Source organism: Anabrus simplex, chromosome 1 (genome assembly GCF_040414725.1).
Source record: "Anabrus simplex isolate iqAnaSimp1 chromosome 1, ASM4041472v1, whole genome shotgun sequence".
NCBI lineage: Eukaryota > Metazoa > Arthropoda > Insecta > Orthoptera > Tettigoniidae > Anabrus > Anabrus simplex.
Genome location: NC_090265.1, coordinates 1014941063 through 1014963351, shown reverse-complemented (window position 1 = coordinate 1014963351; position 22289 = coordinate 1014941063). Strand labels below are relative to the sequence as shown.

At 41.2% G+C, this 22289-nt stretch overlaps 1 protein-coding gene across 1 annotated transcript in view; it reads right to left on the bottom strand.

Annotated features, from left to right (window-relative positions):
• Positions 1 to 22289, bottom strand: part of LOC136875686 (myotubularin-related protein 10-B) — a 107764-nt gene that overhangs the window by 74671 nt on the left and 10804 nt on the right. Inside the window, exons 4-6 of the mRNA XM_067149245.2 lie at positions 6962 to 7114; positions 2197 to 2321; positions 1948 to 2082 (exon numbers count right to left, since the gene is read on the bottom strand). Coding sequence (XP_067005346.2) covers positions 1948 to 2082; positions 2197 to 2321; positions 6962 to 7114 — 413 coding nt within the window. The remainder of the gene's footprint in view (positions 1 to 1947; positions 2083 to 2196; positions 2322 to 6961; positions 7115 to 22289) is intronic.

The window sequence follows — 22289 nt, the reverse complement described above, 5'->3', positions numbered from 1 at the left end:
TATGATAATGCAAGACCTCACACAAGTCTGCAAACCCAATAGCAGCTCACAAAACTTTAGTGGACTGTTCTTCCTCATCCGCACTACAGCCCAGATCTCGCTCCTTCGGACTTCAATCTGAGTCCAATCAAGGATGCACTCCACGGGAAGCACTACGTAGATGATGGGGAAGTTATCGACGCTGCACGATGTTGACTCTGACATCGACCAGTCGAGTGGTACCGTGCAGGCATACAGGCCTCCACATTACGGTAGGGTAAGGCCGTAGCATTGAACAGATATTATGTTGAAAAATGGGGCGTTGTAGTAAAAGGATTGGGGAATAAGATGGTGTATTTGAATCCAATAAAACCAACCTGCTTTCAGAAAAAAATGTGTTTCATTATAATAAAATGCAACACATTTTTATTTCAGTATATTACATTGAACTCCCTTTGTATTTATATGATGTATTAAGCAGGCATCATACCAAGGTGATGAGTGACGGTGCCTTATAAAAAATAAAAAATTGAGAAGTAAAAGTGACACTGTTGACTTAAGTTCTGATAGGATTTATATAATTATGGACTGGGGGAACTCATTGACAACCTTAGCTGAAGTTAGATTTTGGTTGAAATAAAAATAGCTGGGAGTCTGAAAAGAAAAAATCAAACCAAACCAAACCCCATGGCACGACAACCCCGAAGGGCCATGTACAAAGTGACCGCTGCTTAACCCGAAGGTCTGCAGATTACGAGGTGTCGTGTGGTCAGGATGACGAATCCTTATTCTTGGCTCTCTAGACCAGGACCGCCATCTCACCGTCAGATAGCTCCTCAATTGTAATCATGTAGGCTGAGTGGACCTAGAACCAGCCCTCAGGTATTAATAAAAATCCCTGCCCTTGCCGGGAATAGAACCCGGGGTCTCCAGGTAAGAGGCCGGCACGCTACCCCTACACCGCGGGGCCGGCTGAAAAAAGAAAAGAGGTTGTTGAAATGGAGAAAACCTTGTAGTGGTGTGGAAATATTGAAAAAACAATTTAATGGCTCTGTGAAACAAAATTTCGGCACCCCAACATCTCCGAAAAATGTAAAAGTAATTCGTTGGATGTTAAACCAATAATATTATCATAATCTTTATATTGTTACGTAATTATACACCAACATGATAATTAAGATGTGAACAAGGTGCAAATGCAATTGCGAGTTTCACCATTGGCCAGTCAGTGACTTTAGAAGAAAACTGTGATGTCATATGGAGGCACAAAGCAGAAATACGTAGCTCGAATGGGGCATCTACTCCGCTCTTCACGTAGCACCAATGTAACACGTGCAGATGGCACAGTTGGCCTTCAATACTACATCGCCCGAAACTCTGCCATATCGCCGTATGGTGTCAGTTTTCGAGAACTGTGTGTTGCCACATTGTGATACGCCATTTCAAATTTGAAGTCAAGCATGTCACCACATGGCAGTATGTAGCACTCAACGTGTTAATAGAGGATGGTTGCCTAGTTGTACTTCCTCTAAAACAATACCACCACCACCACCACCACCACCACCACCACCACCACCACCACCACCACCACTCAGAATAGCTCCTAATTTTCATTTACACTCCTTGTACAGCCCCTTATGATGATTTATTGAAATATTTAGTTTATTTAATTTAAATAAATTTATTGTATGATGAGCATGCTTAGGGCAGTGGCTTGGCTACTGGCTTTCCAGCCAGATGGCCGAGGTTCCAATCCCAGTCGATTCTGGGTTAGAATTTTCACCTGAAAAATCATGTGTCACCAGGAAGGGCATCTGGCCTTATACCCCCAGCCGAAACCAAATGAGCCTAGGTAGCCCCACCAACCTTAGAAATAGCAAGCATTAGCTGAAGAAAGCAAGCTTTTGTAGAAAGCATACATTTTCTGTACATTAATGACATATGCTGATAATTAGATTAAGCCAATACCTGGTAGATATATGAAAGTTATAATTCGCAGCAGAAGTTTTCCAACCAGAGCATCCAGTTCTATCTAATTCAAGCTGCCAGTCTCGCTCGAGCCGGAACCAACAACTATCTTGTAAACAACTGTAGTATGGTTCTCTGTGAGCAAATAGGAAATAATATCAATTCAAAAGTAGTATGCAACTACTGTAAGACAGTGAACATATTTTTCAAACAATAATTGAATGAAAGTGAACACAGCACTTCACATACCTGAAATCATATGCAAAAACAAGCTGATGCCTTCGAGGAAAAGCATGATGTAATAATGCATTAGTCAAAGTTTTGCCATGTCCTACAGGGGAAAATTTGAAGCTGAATGTCATTACTTTCATATTCTGTAAGAAAATAACAAATATCAAGTAATTATGCCTACTTAATGTTTAACTTTACTGATCACAATGTCCACCAGACTACAGATTACAGTGAGCTCTGCACTCTACATATCATCTCTGATGTATTAGATACAAAGTACATTCACCAGCACGAAAAATGTATCACTTGCATTTTTATTATACATTGTTTATTTTTTGGACTTATTAGCATTTTTATTTCTTAATTTACTAAATTTCAGAGTATTTAAAGAATTAAGAAAATTACAAAAAAAACATTTTTGGTATGAAATATTTATATGAAATGTTTAAAAAAAATGTAATAGCATAATCAGTATTCTCAAATCCAGCACATTTTCATCATCACAAAATACACTTTACATGGCTACTGAAAATGTTGTAAAAGCTTTTTAAAAAACACTAAAAGGGTGCAGACACTGAGTTCACAAGTGTTCACAAATCCTCCTGAGGAATGAGGTCCCATGTTTCAACCAAAACATCCCCCCTCAGTTCTTGCAGGGTCATGATGCCATGACTCCAAAGTCTCCAACCAAGCACATCCCATATGTGTTCTATGGGACTTAAGTCTGGCCCACATGCTGGCCAGACGAGAGTTCGTATCCCAATGTCATGAACGTACTGCGTGACACATTCAGCAGAATGCGGATGTGCACTGTCATGAATGAATGTGAAGTTGTCGCTGATGAATGAAGCAAAAACGACATGTACATTGAGAACCCCATCAATGTACCTCTGGGCATCGAGCACCCCACCGCCAATGAACACAAGTTCAGTACAGGCATGAGTATTTATGCCTCACCATACCATTACGGAGCCTCCTCCTCATGGCTCTCTTGGGGAGAAACAAGCTGTCTCCTCCAGACTCTTTCACAGCTGTCTTAGAGACTTGAGGCCAAATCTGTTTTCATATAGGAAAATAACTTGCTCCACTGTTGTGCAGTCCAAGGTGCTGGTGGTGATTACTGTTTTAAGAGGAAGTACAACTAGGCAACCATCCTCTATATAACACAAATCAGAGAGAAAAAAATGGAAAGGAACTGACACTTCGAAAAATGAAGGTATCGGCCGAAGAAAGACAAAGGTCACGAAGGGTGTGAAAAGGAAAGCCTCCCTAGCCCTTGGAAACCTAATAGTGTCGGGGTAGGAAATGAACAAGAGTTGACTAAGGGAGGTCAGATAGGATAGATGAACGTGAGGCGCCTGGCACAAGTGGAAGCAATGCCAGGACTAAGCTCAGGATCCTGTGGTTGCCAAGCCACGTTCCATACTTCAGAGCCTCTGGGTCCCCTTTCAGTCGCCTCTAATGACAGGCAGAGGATACCATGGGTGTTATTCTACTGCCCTCACCCACAGGGGGATGTGCAGTCCAATCCTGGTACTACCTTGTAAAATTCAGTCATGCTACCTTGTGCGCTCTGAGAGCTTTGGTCCTGATACAGGACATCTTGACTTCATATTTGCCTCCTCTAGCCTTTATCTTACTGTTTTCTCAGTGTTGCGAACATTTCAGACATTTGTGAGGCGAGTTTTGGCCTGAACCACTGTAGTGACAGCCCCACCAAATCTGGAGGACCTGAAATCTGTCATCCCTTAGAGATATAATTCTTCTAGGTCCTAACCCAGGCTTTCTATTGTAAGCACCGAACTTCCGAAAAACATTTAATAAAAATGCTGCACACTACCGTTCCATGCCCTAAGAACATTTGCTACGTAGTGTAAGCTTTTCTCAGCATCCACCAACTTCACAACTTCATCCCGAGTGTGCAGCATCTTAATTCCGCAGAAACTGTCTGTAAACTGTCACAAGGGTCAAAAGAGTGCACTGGCAATCATTGATAATTGCTGACTTGAATACCTGAAAACGACTGGCCTTGATGTATTGTTACACTGGTCCGCCTTACCCAATGTAATTGCAGCCATAAAACACATTATATGCAATACCTTCAACAAAGCGGCAGTACACGACTCGGGGAGAAAGTTTTGTGGCTCCTCTGTTGAAGAAATGTTTATCACACTCCCATTATGCAGAAAACTGAAGTAATAGTCAGGTGAAATGCTTCAAAGCTCTCTGTGAAACGTAAAAAATTTCACCTTGTTTTCTTGACACAGCAAAAGCCCAGAAGCTTATTATGATGTCTTCCCACCAGAACGTTCTATTTCTCAGATGATCCATTTTTCATGCCAGTTGTTGTAGAATAGTCTAGTGTGACACAACCAGAATATTTCTATATTCCATGACACACAATATGCAACATACATGGCACAGATGCGCAGCTCTGAACAAAGTTTCTAGTACCATAATTTTGTCTTAAAAAGGTTTTTTAACACATACACTGTGTCATGACACAATTCAACAACCATAGGTTTATGCAGTTATTACCTAACTTACTGTATTACATAGCTGGCTATAAACATAGAAGTATTTCTTGACCTTTGGGCACAATGCATAGAAGAGAAAGATGTAGGATAAATTTAAGGTAGAATTTTTAATTTTTATATCTACACAATTATTATAAAATAAAGTCCCTGGTAGGTGTCTATCTCTGTTTGTGGAGGCTAATCTCAAGAACCACTGAACAGATATCGATGCAATTTTCACCACACATATAGCATTTAGGCTGATGACACACGGAGCGGTTTTTGCCGTGTCGGCAGCCGAGTTGGCCGCCGAGTCGGCGCATGTTTCTATTGTATCAGATGGGATGAAACAGACAGAGCGGTGCTCGCTGACAGGCGGCAGATTTGCCGACTCGGCCTGTCATTTAGCTGGCGGTGCAGCGAGCGTTTTGAAGACTTTGTGCACGCTCTAGCGCCATTGATTTAATACATTCAGCTGAATCACGGCCGACTTGATGCGTCGCTCTAGCGATAGATCCAGTCGGCCGTGACTGAATTTACGCGGCGATTGCATCATTGGTAGGTATTCCTGTATTAGATATCATGAAGTATCTTTGAAATTCAATAATATACACGTAAAAGGACATATAGAGTAAGTAGATGTTTGGAATAAGAATAAGAACAATAATTTATTTTGATATAATGTTAGCTAACTTCCTCACTTTAACGTCGCGCTCGCTAATGCGTTTTGTCCACTGCCAGCTCGATACGCACCCGATGACTGCTTATAAGCAGTCATTTTAGGTGCAGATCGAGCAGGCAATGGTTTCGTCACAGTCGGCAAAAACCGCTCTGTGTATCAATCACAGGCAGCGGCCGACGCGGCTGCCGACTCGGCAAAAACCGCTCCGTGTGTCATCAGCCTTATAGAGTCCTCATTATGCACTTGTATGATATAGTCTGCAGTAGAAATCATATTTGGAGCATAATAATATAATCCTATCCTACACAGATATTTTCAACACCAGAAAGAGTACAAAATTGGAACACTGGGAGGGACCACAAGGCCCGAACAGTCCCTTCTAAGAGACTTGAATAATAGACTGACTGAAGTGATCCTATACGGTCATAAAACAGAAAGAATAAGAAGAATGTAATCCTATTAAAATAATTTGTTTATTCACCTAAAATTCTTATTAAGGTAAAAATTCAATGAGGAGTGAGTGTGTCAACTGGGTATATGGAGTTCAGTGTGAATTGTTAATTGTGAAGTTAACTGTGCTGGAATGATACTGTGCTGTGAGAGGCCGTGTTGGAGAGCAAGAACAAGAGTTTGACGTGCCAGAGCGTTGTGTGTTCACTTACATCCGTGAATGGAAACAGAGTGTCGAGTATAAAACTTGAAATGCAAGAGAACTTGTAAATAATTGTAAATGGTAGTTTGATAAAATTAGTCAACAAAAATAATTTAATGTAATTTTTTAATTTCTGGAGATAACAAGGTGCCAGAATTTTATCACACAGGTGTTCTTTAATGTGCCAGTAAATCTATCAACATTAGGCTGACATATACAAGTACCTTCAAATACCACCAGACTGAGCCGGGATTGAATCCGCCAACTTGAGCTCAGAAGACCAGCGCTCTACTGCATGAGCTGCCAAGCCCGGCTCAACAAAAAAACATCCCACCTCCCTGATAACCATCACAATACTTTCAAAAGATAAATCAATCAAACATAAATCAATATTGTTTAACAGAAAACACAGTACTAATAAACTGAATGAGGCTTTATAATGGTTTGTAGATTGGGCATAACCTGAAAGTTTACAACATGTCACATTTCAGAATATGGCACCAGGAACTAATTATATACGAAATTTAAATATCTGACAACCAAGTTTTCCTTCCCAGAATTTCCCTTATAATCAACTTACAACTTCTTTCACACTGTATTCAACTATATATACTGTATAATTGGTAACTGATTCCAATGAAAAGAAACATTCAACTTTCACTGAATGGACTCTTGGCAAAGCAAAACATTAAGGAGGAACTTCTTTAACAATGTTCACTTAGCATTTATGAATTTTGCTATTGATTCACTTTAATATGTCAGCCCCTTTACAAAAAGCAAGTCAATCAACAATCACTTTTCCATGTATATCTGGAACTATGCAGACATTTCATCAGAGATAAAACACGATCTAAAGAAATATGCTACTTAGGTTGAATAAAAGTGAGATATTATAAAAAATTAATTAGTTAAGCAACTGAAGTGTTCACATACCTTACACATGATATACAGCCCTTTCACCTTGCCAGACACGCTAGTGCCAGGGGACAACTTTCGCTTCTTCTTATCAACAATTTGGCAAATAACATCAACATTAGACAAGCATACATCATGCTCACCCAGGAGACAGCTCTGCTGACATACATTCTGTGAAGTAAATCCATTGGAAACAGTTTCTTTTGATGCTTCACATAAAAACAATCGTCAATAATTTCAAAATATGGAAAGTTTCCCCAGTACAAAGAATGAAGATATCAGCATTAGAAAAGAAAGCGCCACAAACAGCATGAAAATGAAAGACTCCTCAAGCCTCACAAACCTACTGTAATACTGTTGGGGTCGTAAAAGAACAAGAGTCGACCACGGGAGGTCAGATAAGTAAATAATAATAATAATGTTATTGGTTTTACTTCCCACTAACTACTTCTATGGTTTTTGGAGATGCTGAAGTGCCACTTGTCTCACATGTTAACACTAACTAGCAGAAGAAATTAGAAATCAGTTCCCAAAAATGAATGATCTAATCTTTTCAGTAAAGGAAATATTTTTAAAATCAAGTATTAAAAGTTGCTGCTTTTAAAGGAAGAGCCCACATCTGCCCCTGCCTCTAGCATCTATTTTAACAAGGTGGGTACTACACGGTTACATGTTGTTCAGTATTACAGTGAGAAAACACTGTCAACAGTTTCTCAGACCATGACTTGCAGTGTATTAAGATGGCCCAGTGTGTACTACAAGAGAAGAAACTAATTTCACATTCTTAGCAAACACTATAAAATTAGAGTCATCAAAACTCAGGCTCACTGAATCAATGTCTGTGTTTACAAAAGCAGAGTGTCAGCTGAAAAGAACTACAGGTAGTGTTGCAGAAATTGTTTTGAAAAAAATGCAAATGTGGGAAATCTGGGATATACTGTATTGAAAAGTGTGTCAGATATTTTGAATGGGTGTAACCCAGATCTACCAGAAGGATTGAATCCTGTTAGGGTTCATTATTTAAGTACGTGCTGGTCACTTTAGCACATGTTGAAAGATCATTCTCTGCACTCAAATTAATCCTGCCCAGACATTAACTGACACCACCACTTTGCATAACATTATGGCTGAAACGACAGTGAAAATGACAATAATGCATGAATGAATATGTTGTCATTGATTAACTATTTGCCTGTTTTAGTAATTTAATCTCAACCACACAAATGTTACATATAATGTCTTGCATGTACCATTTTAAGTATTTTAAAAAACACTGCATTATTTCTACTTTTACAGTATTCCTTCAGATGTATTTCATAATTTCACTGCGCCTATTCTAAAATAATAAGAACCATTTTACTGAGCTTGATAGCTGCAGTCGCTTAAGTGCGGCCAGTATCCAATATTTGGGAGATAGTGGGTTCGAACCCCACTGTCGGCAGCCCTGAAGATGGTTTCCCGTTGTTTCCCATTTTCACACTCCTAGGCCTTTCCTGTTCCATCGTCACCATAAGACCTATCTGTGTCAGTGCAACGTAAAAAACCCACATTTAATGCATTTTCTCCACCTAGATAGGCACCTAAAATGTTTTTATTTTTTTTTGAGCCTAAATCTCCAATATCTACTAATAATATATCCTCATGCATGGACTATCCTTAAAGAAATATTTAATGCATAGGTCTGGAGAGCAAAGGATTGTTCAAAGTACTAGGATGCTCAACTTCAACTCAGGAAATAACTCTTATAGGTTATTCTCAAAAGCCAATTTTACAATTTCTTGTAAAAAAGGTGCAAGAGATCAGCGATAACATCCCTAGCTTCTCAACAAGGAGACTGCAGTCTCGATCTCAAACAATGCATGCGAGATCTTGAAATGAAAAGTCATGCCCCTGTGGTTAAAGTTACTGCTACGTTTATTTTGGTAGGTTATGAAGTCTATGGATAGGAAGAAAGTGATGTGTGTGTTGACTATCTTTTGGTGTCATGTATTTTGGATAAGAAGCCATGATATAATGATGTTAATAAATTGCATATGATTTACACTTGTGAGTTTATTTTGCGTAATGTTATTCACTCCTGCTTTCCGTACGTACGTAGCCGAGTTTCCACTTTCTTCGGTACATTACTAAACATAACATTTCGGTGACCGTGACTGTTTAATGAAACTGAAAAAGTTAGTGAAGGAAGGAGGTGCAATTAGAAGTGCATTTATGAAAGCGTGCAACAAGCTCGAATCCAAGAGGGATACTGACGGCATTGTCAACTTAACGGAATTGAAAGCCAAATAGTTATTAATAGAAACAAACAAAGTACGGTATCTACTTTGTTTGAATGAGGCAATATTTTCTGTTATTTTGTAGACAGAAGAAGATGAGGACCTCCTGGAAAGAGAAATAACTTCAAGCAATGATTATCAAGTATAATTTCATAATGTTAAAATTAAACTAGAAACAATGCTTGAAAGGAAAAACCCTAATTTTTCCAGTCAATCGAGTGAACGAAGCAGCTCAAGAGGAATACCGGTACTGAGATTTAAGTTATCAAAGCTAGAATTAAAGAAATTCCAGGGAGATCTGTTAGAATGGCTTAGTCATTGGGGTCAGTTTTCAAAAATAGATAGTGATCCTCACATTGCTCCACAGGATAAGTTCCATTTTTTGATTCAGTCAACTGCAGAAGGCTCAAGAGCATGGGAATTTATTGAAAGCTATCCTCCAACGGCAGAAAATTACCCAAAGGCAATTGGGGGTCTGAAAGGCAGGTTCGGGCAGCAAGACATGTTAGAGGAAGTCTATGTTTGCGAACTACTTAAGTTAGTCATTAAGAATTCAGTTTATGAAAAGTTAGAGACATCACTGAGGGCAATGGAATCGTTGGGTAGCACCAAAGATAAGTGAACTTCTCTACACCATCCACTTGTTGAAAGCGGCTTGCCAGAAGACATTTTAAAGGCACAAAGGCATAAAGTAGAAGAAAATCCCACCCCACATCGTAGACAATAATACACAATAATGGTTTTAAAGCAGATAAGATTCCTACTGCCACAGGTTTAATTTCTAGTACTAAGAGCACCAGTAAGTTTAAAATTGTGTGTATTTTATGGTAGGGGACAAGTTAGTGTCAATTGTTTCAAAGCACAGGAGATTAACCTAGAGGAGAGAAAGAAGATATTGACTGACAAAGACGCCTGTTTTATTTGTCTAAAAGAGGGCCACACAGCTAAGAAGTCTAGAGCAAAGGTTAGATGTGTGTGTGTTGTTCAAAGATGCATGTTGTATTAATGTACCCTATATTGCCTTCGGTTTCACAAAGCGGACATAAACTTGCAGCTGGAAGCGTTCCAAACAGTAATGTTAACCCCATCTCCAGATCACATACTATTACGGAAGTAATCTTACAAACGTTGCAGTTGAAACTCAAATGTACAAATGGTAACCATATCGTGAGATTGATGATCGAGGTCTCAAATTTTGAAAAAGTCTGCAGAATGAGTTGGGTGTACTGTCGTTCGAGAAGAAAGGCTAAAACATTCTTTATTTGGGGGCCTCACTACAAACATATGCTGTCTCAAATGTTACAACATTGAAATGGAGGGTATTAATACTTCCTACAAGTGTACATTTGAAGCTCTAGGTCAGGAGAAAACTACTGACTATGCTACCTATGAAGACGGACCATGGCTTCAAGAGTTGAGCGAATTGGAAGTTGAATACATCAATGGGAATGGATCAGCTGAGATTCTTGTTGGAGCTGACCTGGCAGGTCATCTACTGACCGGACGAAGACACAGCCTGTCCAATGAACTGGTCGCCACAGAGACACTTCTGGAACGGACTGTTTGGGGGAAAGCCTTTTCAAATCCAACATGTTATTCCAGTCTAGCAACTGTTGTTACCACGCTGCATCTACAGAAGACAAGTGTGGAGAACGTTTGGAAACTTGACGTTCTCGGAATGACAGACCCAGTGGAGAAGAAGACAAAGAACCAGATTCAAAAAGAGATGCTGGAGCACTTTCTTAATAAGGTATTGGTTAATGATAAAAATCGATATGAACTATCTGCCGTAACGAGACAATCCAGACCTGTTGCCTCTAACTGCTGGCTGCAAAGTGCTTAAACAATTTTACCAAGAAGCTAGAAGAAACAAATATGTTGAGGCTTACAGTAGTGTCCTCCCTAAATGGAAGAATGAAGGAATCATCGAAGAAGCACAATATACTGAAGACCGTTGTCACTACCTTCCTCACAGGCCAGTCTTAAAGGAGAACTCTACTACACCTATTCGGCTGGTATTTGATGCATCAGAAAAAAAGACAGGCTTCCCATCTTTGAATGACTGCCCAAACGAAGGAACCTATTTGAAGAGAGTTGATTTCATCAATTATACAGTTTCCAAGAGAAGATAATTGGGGTGACGGCTTATACAGGGTGAACTGAAATTCAAGCACTCGGGCATCGCAGCGCGACTCCTCACATGTCAGCAATAAAAAATGTCTCTCACAAAAGTTCGTCCTGCGAGTATATCCGGCAGAAAAAGGACGTCGAAGAGTGGCAATCTGGCAACACTGTAACCACATGTAGGGTAACTACCTCTGTCAGCACATATTAGTCGTGCTGTACAGTTGGTGCAGTGGATAGCGTTTTGGGATAGCATGCAGGAGGTCGAAGGATCGATCCTGGGTTGAGGCGTATGTTTTTTTATTTCATAAATGTGGTCCAGGTGGTATGATATCTGATATCTTAATCGTCAACAGTGATTGCAGCAGGTCCTCTCAAAACCATTTGCAATAGAAATGGACGAACAATCGTTTTCATTGGTTAGCTTTGAAAGACACCCATTCCACGTCGTGGGCGTGAATTTATTCGCACCCCTTCATCTACCAGATGCGAAACTAGATGCAACACGCATGTGACTTGGGAGCCACAAAAACGTGATTCTGGTGCCGGCATCCGAACACCCGGCCGCCGGTCCTGGATCTGCTGCACCAGAGGGTGCCGAGGGAAACAGGTATCAATAGACTGTAGCAAGCTCAAGGAGTCAGTACACAGAAGAAAGTGTCGGACAGTGCGTACCGCAGAGCTTCACAGATAGCACAGAGCTCTGCTGTGTACACACTACAGGTTTCCGGGAGAGCAAGAAGAAACCTATCATTGTCGACAACGAAAACACAGCCCAGCCCTCGAACCATCCGTGTAAACAACGACTAAACTTAGATACCGGCCAACACCGGACAGGAAGAGCCTCCAATAAATCGAAGGGTCCGTGTTTTCCTTCAGGCCAGTGTGAAGATAGAGGATTATTTCAGGTTGTCGTATTATCCAGGGAGGTACCCCACTTGGTTGTCTGACAAGGCAGGGAACCGAAGGTACATCAAGCAATCTGTGACTGCTATCCAAGCGTATTCCAAGCGGCCGCGCTGCTCGAGGTTAAGCAGCGTACAGCTGACGGTTTACATTGTTGAATACGCAAGGATACCTTAGGTGAAGTGGCATCTGTAGCAAATTTTCAGTATAGGACACAAGCATTTGCAGGCGCCTCAGGTGGAAAGGCAGCACACCAGATTCAGCGAGCAGGCTAGCAATGGGGCTTGTACGAAAAGCTCCCGTCGCCAACCTAACTCCGCTGTGATGGATACCATTCAGTTTCGTACGGACGCTTTCCCTTGCTGATCCATATGCCGCACTGCCATAGTCTAACCTGGATAATATGTGTACCCTATAAAATCTTAGGAGCACCGTGCGGTCAGCCCCCCCGATTAGTACTGCTATACCATGGCCGATCCAAAGATGACATAATACCACTGCTTCCCTCCAAGAAGCCTGAAGGAAAGTCCTCCATACCTTTGTTGTACCTTTAATCCCTCTCAGCTTATTTGGAAGTGGAGTGGCCTGCCACTCCATTTCCCAATGGGACATAACCAAATGTCTCAGAGATTTCTGTTTCAACAAAGTAAGAACAATGGGAAAATGGCCACTGTCACAGAGATCATCATATTCCACCTAAACAGGGGAACCAGCGTTCAGTCTGAGTCTGCACCAGCGGGTTTTCCTCCTGGAATTGCATTGCCATTTTTGTCCGTTCTGATACCTACAGTGAACAGATTCCACTAAGAACCCCGCTGGAAGCTGTAGCAGTTTGCGTACTACACATAGCAACAATGTGTAATGTTTATTTTCCACCAGGCCAGCCTCTTAATATAAATGATGTCACTGATCTTATGGATCAGCTTCCGGTGCATAGACTGACGTCTCCTTTCCTCTTATTGGGCGATTTCATCACCCTATATGGGGCTCTGAAGCGCCTTGCCACAAGGGAAAGGAGTTGGAAACATTAGTAAGAGAGCTGGATTTATGTATTTTGGATACAGGAGAGCCAACCCATTTCAATGTATGTTACGGCTCCTCTTCGATGGATTCTTAAACATGCTGATTGGCCAAAGTTCACATCACTAGCTGTTTTTAACGACATGACCAGGCGAAGCATAAACGGTGATATCAATTACATAACAAGTTATTTCTGCAGCTGCTGAGGAGTCTATTACCTCTTTTTCAGGGACTCCTTGCCAAAAACTCGTTCCTTGGTGGAACAAAGCAACTGCAGCAGCTATCAGAGAACGCCATGAAGTTCATAAACGTTATTGTAGGCAGCCTAGTGTGGCCAACTTGGAAACATTTAAAAGACTCTGCGGTGCCGAGCTGAGTGGCTTAGACAGTTGAGGCACTGGCCTTCTGAGCCCAACATGGCAGGTTAGATCCTGACTCACTCCGGTGGTATTTGAAGGTGCTCAAATACGTCAGCCTTGTGTCGGTAGATTTACTGGCACGTAAAAGAACTCCTGTGAGACTAAATTCCGGCACCTCGGCGTCTCCGAAACTGTAAAAGTAGTTAGTGGGACGTAAAGCAAATAACATTGTTATTATTATTATTTTTATTATTATTATTATTATTATTAAACTTCTTCGTGCATTGCAGTTTTAACTGCTGCAAATGTGCCTCCCATAATAATTTTCTATTACAAAAGAGCCCAAGAAATCGGTAAGTGTCAACTATAGGAAGAGCAACATTCCCCAAAGAAAAGCTCAGGATCCACATGAAGAGTGCGCTTCCAGCAAAAGTGTACACCAGAGGTCTTTGTGGTTGAAAATCGAAAGCCATGTTCCAAAGTCCACTGTTCCAGTCTCCTAATAGCTTGCTGTAATTGTCACTCTGCGGCTGCCATTTTAGGCGAACTATAATGCAGAGCAAAATCGTACAAATATAGTGACGGTATTACTGCTGAACCAGCAGCAGCAGCGACAATACCGTTTATGGCAATTGCGAACAGAGTGACACTAAATCCCTGTAGGAGTCAATTTTCTTGAACGTGGTATTGCGAATATGCCCTCCGAACACGGACACGGAATAGATGGAGGGACAAAAAATTCACAATAAATACCGTCAAGTTACTTCGGAATCTCCATTGACGCAGGACTGAAAGGATACCATATCACCATGTGGTGTCATAGGCCTTTTCTAAGTCAAAGAAAACAGCCACCATATGCTGTTTGTGGAGAAATGCATCCTGGATAGAACTCTCCAGGCGCACCAGGTGGTCAGTGGTCGAACGAGCGTCTTGAAAACCACATTGGTACTCTGACAGAAGTCCTTGTTTTTCCAGACACCATATAAGTCGGGTGTAAGACCCCATTCGTAGGAGAGGTGGAAGAACGCCTTGTAAGAGCGCTCTGCTTTCCTGCCATCAATTCTTGTTTAGACAAGCTGGGAGGTAATTTCCCAGCCCTGATCGACGATGACGATGCCGCCTCCGCCGGGTTAGGCGCGGCTTTCGCCAACCTCGTGAGGGAAGGAGACGTTGACTTCTTCTCCTACTGTGCCGGCGTAGATTTCTTAGCCAGCACAGGCTTGTTTGTGGTCGAAGGCTGGGAAGAACCCGCCTTCGAGCTTTCTCTCTTTGCGGCGTTGCTCACAAAAGCAATTGCCGCCTTAGGCGCAGCAATCTCCTGGGAAGGTGTTCCAGTTGTAAATGACGAACCAGGGAGAGACTGTACTATCATGCTGAAGTCTAGTGTCTTGGCCGGTGAATTCAGAGAATTAAACTTATAGCGCGCTTCCTGCTAGGAAAGACCATCCAGGGCTTTAACTCTTGGATCTTCTTCTCACTCAGGTATACCGGACAGTTCCGATCTCGAGGAGAATTAAGACCAGGGCAGTTAGCACACCTATATGGAGTTGTACACTCTTCCGCGCCATGAGCTTCTCTTCGACATGTACCACACACAGATGGATTTGAACAACGAGATACCATGTGTCCAAATCTCTGGCATTGATAGCATCGCATAGGAGGCGGGATGTACGGCCTCACATTGCAACAATAGGTTGTTACCTTGACTTTCTCTGGCAACACTGACAATTTGAAGGAGACTATGAACGCACCCGTGGCAACGTCTTCACCGCTGACTTTGCACGTGATGCGCAGGACGTGTGTCATGCCACGGTACTTCATGTCTTCCATCAATTCATCGTCAGTGTTCAGAACGAGATCAAGGTGGAAAATAACTCCATGAACCAAATTCAAGGTTTTGTGCTCTTCCACTTCGACAGGGATTTCGCCAAAGTGGTCGCACTTAAGCAACCGATCCGATTGGAGCACAGTGCTCGTCTTAAGAAGCAAACCACCATTGCGCATTTTCTTAAGATACTCAAATTCACCATATACATCTTCGATGTGTCGACTGAAAAGAGTTGATTTGACCAGCTTGAAATCTTGCCCATTGGTTCTGGTAGTAGCCGTTAACCTAGGGAAGCTGGAACCCAGACTAATACGCTGCGCTTGTTCCCAAGGGGTTGCCCCCCCCCCCTCCCCCCTAGGAAATCAAAAGTTTAAGACTTGGGCAGAGAACTACCCGAGAAGGCAGGCAGAAATGGTTTTGACACCATGCCTGAAATCATCCTCCTCGAATGCCACCCACTCCGATCAGGGGTCTGTGTAGCCGAACCAAGCAGCCAAGGCAATATCCACCTGGTCGTAGACGGTATTGCCCGGGGTCCGATGCTGGACGATGCTTAATACGGAATGACTGAAGCAATGAGCACTATGACTCCCTTCCTCCAATCACCCGCAATAGCATGTAACCCATAGCGTGTACAAAGCACTAAATATAGAGAAAAAGTAAAAAAACAATTAATAACAATATGTCGTTCTGGCATTCGGCTGTGCGGGGACCTGTGTTGCCAGACGGATACTGCTGCATGGGTACATGACGCTTCCACCCGCCGATCCGTGGGTGGTCACTGTGCGGGCTTCTGAGCGTAATTGCACACGATCTTCGAGCAGCAGGTACATGGAGAATTTTGAATCGGTCTACAACTAACCCTCAAATAACAATTACAAATAAAGAGGGTACCATGGTCACATGACCCTTTTAGCCACCTTCTATGACAGGCAGGGATTGCCTGTGAATGTATTCAGCTCCTCCCATCCACAGGGGTCCAACGCATTATACCACACCGCAATCCATGTCCGCGCCAAGGTCGCCCCTTTTAGTCGCCTCTTATGACACGCAGGGGATACTGTGGGTGTATTCTTCGTCTGCATCCCCCACCCACAGGGGGGGTATTGTGAGATGACAAATTCAAAACAATTAATGTTTTTTGCCATACCAGAGTCATCTTCAGAGTGAGGTGCAACCCATTCCAATTGGAGGCTGCTATACCGTAGATCATCATCTGAAAAGATACAGTACCAAAAATCCTGAAAAGGTGCCGATTTTCCAACAGTTATCACATAGTTTTTATGTCGATAACGTTGCTACAAGTGCTTATGCAGAAGACAGTTTGAGTCTCTTCATTAACGCTGCGTGTACGGTCATGTTTTCTGGTGGTTTTTATTTTCATGGCAGTGTGACGAAGGAAAGAAGAGTATCTAACGTTTGGAATCATATGGAACTGTGAGAAGATACATGAAGCACATTAACATGGATTTGTTGAAACAAATGGATACTAGTACTGTCATCAAGAGATTAGTTTTGTCCATTACAAAATGCATATTCAATCCAATAGGATTTACATCGCCCATGACATTGCTTCCAAAATTATACTGCAGTCTACTAGGGAGAAAAAGAGAGGTTGGGACTGTGAGTTGACTGATGAATTGAAGACAAACTTCCAGGATTGGCTCCATAACGTATCGTCACTCAGCAGACTGAATATCCCCAGACAGATGCGAACTGATAAGAACTGCAGTATCCACACTTTTCCTGATACAAGCAAGAATGCTTATGCTGCGGTTGTCTTCCTGAGAACAGAGACCGCTAAAGAGGTTTCTGTTCAATTAGTGCAGGTCAGGTCTTGGGTGGCTCCTTTATCACCCAATCAACTCATAATGTCAAAATGGTGGGAGGGACCTGGTTGGCTCCGACATACACCCAGAGATTGGCCAACAGAGAGCGAATGGACTTGCAATAAAGAAACAGTCCTGACAGAACGGAGGAAGGCTAACAGTGTGGAAAAAAGACTGTGATTGGTATCTTGTCAGATTTTCAAGATTTGAAAGCCTGGTTGCACGGATTCTCCAAATTATACACAATTCACAAGCAAAAGGGACATCAGTGAGAAGAACAGGTGAATTCAGTGTGGAAGAACTCACCGCTGCAGAGAATCAGGTTTTGAAATTAATTCAGGACGAGACATTTGGTGGTATCACAGATGATCGTCTTGTTTATCTCAAACCATTTCTAGATAATGGAGTCATCAAAATTAAAACAAGAATTTTCCTTAGAAAAGACACTGTGTCTTTCAAATGCCATGTTGTATTACCTTCTCATCACAACACAGTAGAAAGGCTCATTCGAGATGAACAAATCAGTAACAGCCATGCCGGAGTACACCTGCTATTGAATCAATAGAGAGCAATTCTGGATACTTGGTGGAAGAAGGACAATGAAGAAAATGAGATAAAGTTGTGTAAAGTGTTGCTGGTATGAAGGAAGAAATTTGCAATCAAGTACACCTCCTCTGCCTTTGGACTGTGTAAGGGAGGTGTCGGTATTCAAGGTGGCCGGTACCTTTTTGGCGGAACCTTATATTTGAAAGATCAAGAAAAGGCATGGATTTGTCTGTTTACATGTGCCGTTTAGAGCAGGCCATATTGAGCTGATCTATTCATTGTTCGCTGAGGCATTTCTTCAAGCTCTCTAGCTCTTTATGGCCCAAAGACCATCTGTCATATATATTGACAATGGCACTAATTTTGTGAGTTCAGACAACATGTTTCAAAGAACTGACTGGATCAAGATCTTCACAATCAGCTCACAATCACTCCCCCCCCGAGCACCTTGGTGGGGAGGTTGGTGAGAGTGCCTGATCCAACTCATCAAGCAGTTCTTAGAAGGACAATGTGGAAGGTTTGTTGCTTGATGTTTCAAGAGATGTCTATGATTTTATTGTGAGGTGATCATCAATGCCCGGATTCTGACGTGTTTCATCAGATACAGCAGACTTGTTTCCATTAACACGTTCTCTGTCGCCTTAATTAAACCTATAAATCATTCCATCAGGCGATATGTTTTTAATTTCTTTCTATTACGAGTGAAGTTTTTTACACATACACATTATATATATATATATATAGTGATATAATATCTTACCTGCCAGTAGACACACAAGTGTGTCATCAATGTGTCTGTTATTAATACAACATATTTACATTTCACTGTAACAAATGATGTTATATTGTTATGTAATAAATGTTCACACCAAGAATATCCTTCAGTAACTGTTTTTTGATGCAGCAGTGAACATTACTGCATCATTCACATCATATATAGCACTAGTGGTAAATCCTAAAGCAAGGTTCTATGCAAAGTGTTGGATTTTCAGGGAACTGAGGACAATAATATGTAAATGGAGTCAGTTCTTTTCCCCTTTTCATGGCACAATTTACATCGTTTTCTCATTGATATGCCTTTTGCATTTACTTTTTGTGTTGGAATTTGAAGGACCAGTGGAACTGTCACTGCCACTTTCGTCTGCTATTACACTATGTCTGAAAGTAACAGGTCACAAACCAATAAACCGAACACGTAACTCGAACCTCAATCTGAGAGCTGTTACAGAAAAACGAAGCCCAATCACAACGCTGATTAGTAAAGACAAGCAAAACTGGACCATTTACAATGACACACCTGCGCATCAACGGCAGGTAGCACGGGAACGACATGATGCGCATGCACGTAAGGCAGCAGCCAACGTGTTGATGCCATCTACGGTTCTGCAAGAAATTTGAGAAGGGAGTACCAGACTGTGGACATCTAGATGAAATTAGTTTCAACAGTCGAATGAGACATCTTCAAAGACTTAGAAACTACCTGAGAAAGTGGTTTCGTCCAGAGTACCTAGATCAGTTGGTACAAAAGTCTGCTGGTCATCTAAGGCATCAAGATCTGAAGGCGGGAGAAGTTGTCTTAATTGATAGTGATAACAACAAGAGATTGAATGGGACACTTGGAAGAACTGTGGAAATGATTATTGGAAATGTTGGTGTCGTGCATCTTGTGCGACTAAAAATAGCTACAGGACAATTGCTTCGAACAATACAAAGACTTTATCTATTGGAGATACCGTAACTGATGATGAAGGGGAAGAACTGAAGACAGCTCAGAAGAGTCAAGCACAAATCTCCTAGTGAAGGGGTTCCACAGGTTAAGAAAGCTGAAGTCCAGATTTGAGTCGGAAGAGTCATCAGAGTTCCTACACATTACAAGTGATAACACGTGCATTTGAAATCAGTACTGTTTTGGTGCACGCCATATTTACTATGTTCTGGTGCATAAGTCATACTGTAGCCATTTACCAGCAACTCTCGATACAAGACAGTGAGCAAGAACACTTTTGAAGTCTGTTTTAATTTTGTACTGTAAATAAAGTAAAACAAATTAGTGTGGCAGATGAATGAAGCATCCTCAAGGTGGGAGGGATGTTATGGATATTTGGGTAAGTTATGAATTCTACTGATATGATGAAAGTGATGTGTGGGATGACTATCTTATGTTCTTTATGTTCTTTGGACGAGAAGTCATGATATAATCTATATATTAAAAAGTTTACTAAAAACAGCTTTGTCCAGTCTGTGCAGCCATTCTAGTGGATCAATTTGCTTTGTTCTTCTTTTTTAATTCTCTCCAGATTTACCCGCTGGTTAATCATCAGACATTGATATGTCTGTAAGTTCAGTCAACTCTGAGTGATCTATATATATAAAATAAGAGTTTTGTCTGGACATTGCTCAGAATTTGAAAAGAATGGTATTTCTGTATCGATCATGTCCACAGTAAGAAGAAAATGCAGTTTTTACTACTCTGCAATTTCTGTCTGTCTGTCTGTACGTATGTACACGCATCACGAGAAAATGGCTGAAAAGAATTTAATAAAAATCGGTATGTCGAGTCGGGGGGTGAACCGCTACAATCTAGGCTATAAATTATTTTATTCACGCTGAGTGAAATGGTAGTTTAGGGGAAGGCCTAAAATTAAATTCTCAAATGTTTATATTATTAGTGGTCATATCGATAAATACTATGTAACTAAAGTTATATAGAATTAAATTTCTGATCATTTATGTCTTATGCATTTTTACCGTACCGGCTATGATAACACAGATATTCATGAATTTGGATTTTTGTTGCTAAGTCCATATCAACGCTGAGCCCCGACAAAATGGGTAAACAGAATTTAATGAAAATCGGTATATACAGTAGAGTCGGGGAATAAGAAACTACAGTTTAAGCTATAAACAATGTTGTTCACCCTGGGTGAAATGGTAGTTTAGGGGAAGGAACCTAAAATTTAATTTTTAAATACCTATGTTCTTGGTCCTATGGAAAAGTACTACATAACAAAAGTTATAGAGAATATAATTTCCGATCATTTATGTTTTATTCAGTTTTACCGTACCGACTATGATAAGAGTGGTATTTCAAAACCGGAAGACAATTAATAATGTGAAGGCCTAGAATATCGAAAGCACGTAACATAGATCAACAATAACATTACAATGACGGTTGTTTGTTGTAATGTTCTTTGTCTCTTATGCTGCCGCTCAACTCCGATAGATGGGATTGCTGCGTACCGAGTATAACAGCCTAACTGAATATTGGCGGGAAATAGCTGAGGAGTTAGATAACTTTCTTCTTTAGCATGCCAATCCTCTGGTTCATATGTTTTCTGATACTGCTGGTACGTAACACACTGGTTCATCATAGTATGCCAGCTATTCGATACCTACTCTGACGCGCTGTTTTGAATGAGCAGTGTGCGCACTTAAGTCAGAGGCTCAGTTAGAAGTAGTAGGAGCAGTAGTATGAACTGGTCTGGAATTACAATTTAGCCCTATTCCAAATTATAGTACTACAATTCACTAAATAACTCAAAATTCAACCCTGAAAAGAACCGTTTCTTAGGAAAAGCTTCTTCCTCTTCACTTTCATTAAATCTACATTAACTTTTTTCCAAATTAGCAGCGAAGATGTGGTTTCTTCTCTGGCTTGGAGGGAAAAGTGCCTCCACGTCAGACAGTTCTTTCCCCCGCCACTGTAATGAATTGAGATTTTCCAACTCATCGGGTACTCCCAGGAAACAGATAAGTAAACGGGCTTGGTTTTTGCCCTGGGACTATCCACTATTTGAAACGCCCCCCCCGCCGAAAAAAGGACGAAGATTGTTCACAGATCACGGATGTCTCCGTCCTGGTCACTCCAGCTCTGTAGCTTTGGACTGTTAGTTCAACAGCATAGTACTGTTCATTAAAAGTGAGAAAATGTGAGGTTTTTTATTTGATCGAGTATTTCATACGAAGGCATTGCTTTTAATCGCGCAATTCCTACTGACGTCATTGTAATGACCCATGTTCATTTCAGTTGGGAAAACCACTAAGAGAGTCTTTCTGAGAATCTATACACGCAGGCGGAGAGTGAGCGTCTGCCATTATAATGAAAACTCCCCAACCTGATTGTTACTGACAGTATGCAAGCTGGCCTACCATTACAATGAAAATTCCCTAACCCAGTCTTCATATGAGAAAAACGTTGGTGACTTGCCCATCGTGCTTCTAGGGCAACTTTAAGAGCTATGCAACTTAATACAATCTTGCTCACAACGTTTACACTACCTAACCTAGAATTCTGTATAAAATTTAGAATTTCGTAGCGAAGCATGGGTACATCCTTAAATAAAATCAATAAATGACCACTCCAATATTTGCAGGCAAAGGCTTATAAATATTAACCTGCAATATATTCTGTATTTAGCGAGTTGCTAAGCGATTAACACTTTTATCAATATTTTTATA